General features: G+C 41.9%; 1 protein-coding gene across 1 annotated transcript; it reads left to right on the forward strand.

The window, feature by feature from the left end:
* Positions 1–2159: 2159 nt before the first annotated feature.
* Positions 2160–2870, forward strand: LOC116016027. Its single transcript, XM_031256194.1, has one exon. It carries the CDS (start codon positions 2160–2162, stop codon positions 2868–2870), a length of 711 nt encoding a protein of 236 aa, XP_031112054.1.
* The last annotated feature ends 1543 nt before the right edge of the window (positions 2871–4413 follow it).

Here is a 4413-nt window from a genome sequence, read left to right on the forward strand (position 1 = left end):
ATATATATATATATATATATATATATATATATATATATATATATATATATATATATATATATTATGTTGTAAAATATATGTACCATCCATATGCATTATATCATGTACCATATACCTATTATATATCTATATTATATATTTCATTACCAATTACATGCTATGGATATATAATATATCATATACCGTATATATTTGATATATATATGTGAGTATAGGTATGTTAATGTTATATATATGTATAGGTATAGGTAGTGTATGTGAACTATGTGTTGTGAACATGAATAAGTAATAAGTGCGTTGTGAGTATAGGAAAGAATCTGATAGTGTAATCATGCCATGTTGGTTGTTGTCGTGATATGTGAACTTATGTACTACATGTTGAAGAGTGTATGAGTAGGAAAGGTGATCGTATTGTCGGAACAAGAGTAGTTAATGTCTAAAATGAATAAAACCTTAGTTTCCGAAGTTACGAGGACCTTGTTGTCTTTTTACCTCGGGCTATAATTACCGAAGGTCGTCATTGATATATGTACGGTTGTATTCGTACTTTGGCGAAGTCTATTCGCCGAGTCTCTACGTCACTCATGTATGGCTAGACTGTGGGGGTGTGCACACTTAAGCGTATTGACTCCGTCGTCTCCGGGTTGGTGTCATTTTAATGGACCTAGGCGGGGCCACAATAGGGGCCATTCTAATGAACCATCGTCCAAGGAACCGAGAAGAGAACTTGGGTAAGGACCGCAAGCCCCTGTTCCAGGTTCAATCGGTCATCGACAAGGAATATTCAACATTTCCTATAAGGCCTCATACTTTGAAATGAAACTAAGTCGAGTTTTCATAAGTAATGGTTGAATCAATGTCTATGATGAGATGTGTAATGCTATGATGAGATGTGTGATACTAGTTCCAAGAAACTAGACGTTTGATGTCTGAGAATTGAGAAATGGTATAGTTGTCAAGTTTGGTTGTGGGAATTCGCGTGTAATGTGAATATGATGAACTTTATGCTTATTTGTTTATATTATGGTAATTTACAAGCATGAAAGCATGTCAGTCGTTAGGAAATTCTAAGCTATGGTCATTTGGTAGGTTAAGTCATCTTTACCTATAAATGAGAAGCTTATGGGTTCTTACTTAGCCGTCGTGCTAACGGGTGCTTCATTGTTGCCTTTAACAGATGTCATCCAGCAATGAGTCGTATAGTTCGGTAACTCCACCGAACTATAATGGCTCAGTGTTTGGGTATGAAGACTATATACAACATGTGATAAGGGAAGACCCCTATGTACCCGGCTACACTCTGCTAGCTCCTGACGATTCCTCTTCATCATCCAACTCTTTTGTGTGTCTAAAACTCTAGTTTTGTGTACATATTCTGCAGCAGTCTTAGTAGATCAACTGCCAAACTTGGCATTGTGATTATGTATATATATCTAACTAATGTTTTGGGGTTCTAAGGATGTCGTTATCACTCCTATAAACCTATATATATATATATATATATATGTGTGTGTGTGTGTGTGTGTGTGTGTGTGTGTGTGTGTGTGTGTTTGGAATGTTTAACCTATACCTCTGTTGTCGAGTCAGATAGTTATGTGTTGTTACAGGTGTATGGGAAGCATGTGTAGGTCAGGAAAAATTAGCCTGTGCACCTAGGGAGGAACCGCTAAAGGTTAGCCGGGTTCGACCTAGGTGTGGCGGTGATGCTCCCGGTTGTAGGGTTGACCAACCCGGGGTGTCACAAGGTGGTATCAGAGCCTAGGATCGAGTCAACCTAGGTTTGTTAAGATAAGCTTAAGTTACTGTGTCACCCTAACCCAAGTGTAAACCCTTCGGAACGGAATCGGAGCTGGTGGCTGGATAGCGGTAAATGGGATCACCTATCATTGCTGCATATAATCTTGAATATTGTTCATTGTGTTATATAACTTCTACTAATGATCGTATGTGTTTGTTGTTAGTAATTGTGATTGTCTGATGATTCGGAAAGTAGGATACACTATTGACTATAGTGCCCTGTTGTAGCATTTTGTTGATAAATGTGGTAAAGTGGGTAGTGAAGTTGTAGTATAGTAATTGAATAGATACGATGCTGCGTTTGGGGTGGTTAGGTTGCGAAATTCTAACCCTTTTGGAAGCTGACTACTTCTTCAGTAGATATGCCTCCTAGACCGGAAACACGTAGTCGTGCGAGCAACGAAGAACCTTCTACAATGGATCGCATGGTGCAGATGATGGAAAGAATGGCTGAGTTCATGATGGCTCAGCAGGCTCCAAACCAAAATCAAGTTCAACCCCGAGTAGATTATGCTAAAGCAATAGCCAGCAGGCACCCTCCGACCTATGCCGGAGAAGAAGATCCCGTGGTTCTGGAAGAGTGGATCAGGACATTTGACAAGTTGTTGGACGCAGTAAACTGCCCTGCGGATCAGAGAATATCCTCGGCTGTGTACTACCTCACAAAGGCTGCGGACAATTGGTGGACTACAACTGGGCCCGATCTTTTGCAAGAACCAGACTTCGACTGGGAAGACTTCAAAACAGCATTGAGGGCTCAGTTTTACACTGAAAGAATTCGAGGAATTAAATGCGAAGAATTCCTAAGGCTGAAACAGAAAGGGGCAAGTATTCAGGAGTATTATGCAAAGTACATAGAACTACTAAGATTCGCCCAGGATATTGTGCCGGATGATGTGAGTAAGGCCAGAAGATTCGTGCGCGGCATGGACTGGGATAACCGAAGAGCCCTTGCACCGTTTATGTGTTCGACTCTGAAAGAGGCATATGAACGGGCGTCAGACCATTATCAAGTGCACTTGGATCAGCAGGAGGTGTACGGCCGAAACAAGAGAAAGGCCGAGGTGCAGTAGGGGAAATCGAAACTTGAAGGCAAGAAACCAAACTTTGGAGAAGCCAGTAGCAGGCAAGGAGAAAGAAAGGGGGGAAGTAGTCCAAGTAAGGGGTTATCCATGCCCACGATGCGGGAGGATCCACCCTGGTGAAAACTGTCGAGGGGAAAAAATTACATGCTTCAAGTGCGGCCGAGAGGGGCACACGCAGAAGAACTGTTTTACTCAACCACGGCGCTATCTGAACCCACCCCTGAATCTAAATCATGGGGGAAGGTTTACTGAAGAACCGAGGCAGGGACAATTTAGAGGTGGAAATGACAGAGAGAACAATGTATCACAAGTAAGCCAGGGGAGACCGTCGAGTGTTGCTTCCAATACTAACAACAATAGAGGGAAACAGCCAGTTGGGGCCAGCAATTCAGGAAGCCAGGGGAGAATTTTCGTTGTCAATAGCGCCCAGGCTCAAGCAAGCGACACCGTTGCTGGTACCTTCCTAATAAACTCTACACCTGGTTTAGTTCTATTTGATACAGGAGACACGAATTCTTTTATCTCTTGCATGCTTGCTGATAATTGGGGTTAAGATCTACTACTAGGTTAAACCTTAACGTAATGACGGCCTTAGGACTAGTAGTAGCTTGTAGGAACATACATGAGAATATTTCTATAGAGATAGCGGGGGTTAACTGTCCCGAGAGTCTTATTCGGTTTGAGTTGGAAGGTATAGATGTGGTATTGGGAATGGACTGGTTAGCGAAATATAAAGCTAGGATAGCTTGTAATGGAAAGGAAATTCTGTTAAGAGGACCGAAAGGGAAAAAGGGTTTCATATCGAGGAATCGAGAAGGAGCCCGAACCAAAACTGATGACAATGCGTAGGCTGAGAAAATACGCACAAAAGGGGTATGGAGTGTACCTCTGTCTGGTACAGGATATGGAAGTAGAAAAAAGCTGGAGATCAGTCGGATCCCAGTTGTGTGTGAATTTCCGGACGTGTTTCGCGATGATTCTACAGGAATGCCCCTGAAAGAGAATTGGAATTCACCATTGACCTGATACCAGGAACATCACCTATTTCCAAAGCACTTTATAGAATAGCGCCCAAAGAAATAGAGGAGTTGAAAGTTCAACTAGGAGAACTGGGGAGAAAAGGATTTATTAGACCCAGTGTATGGCCCTGGGATGCACCGGTGTTATTTGTGACGAAGAAGGATGGGAGTTTTAGATGGTGTATCGCTTATAGGGAATTGAATCGAGTCACAATTAAGAATAAATACCCATTGCCCCGAATTAATGACCCATTCGACCAGTTAAGAGGAGCGAGCGTATATAGATTTGATTGTCTATTTGTGCTTGATTAACTGTTGTATATTGAATGTCTGATGTGTGGTTGTATGACTGGCTATGTGTTGAGACCTTATGTGTTAGGAAGGAAGTTTCGGGGATGAAACTATTCCTAAGGGGGGTAGGGTGTAATACCCCGAAAATTTGGTCCATAGCAGCAGAAATTTATTTTGATCGTAGCATCGCTATAGTTCGCGGTGTACCGAACCTAGCCCAA

Source organism: Ipomoea triloba, chromosome 4, assembly GCF_003576645.1.
Source record: "Ipomoea triloba cultivar NCNSP0323 chromosome 4, ASM357664v1".
Taxonomy (NCBI): Eukaryota; Viridiplantae; Streptophyta; class Magnoliopsida; order Solanales; family Convolvulaceae; genus Ipomoea; species Ipomoea triloba.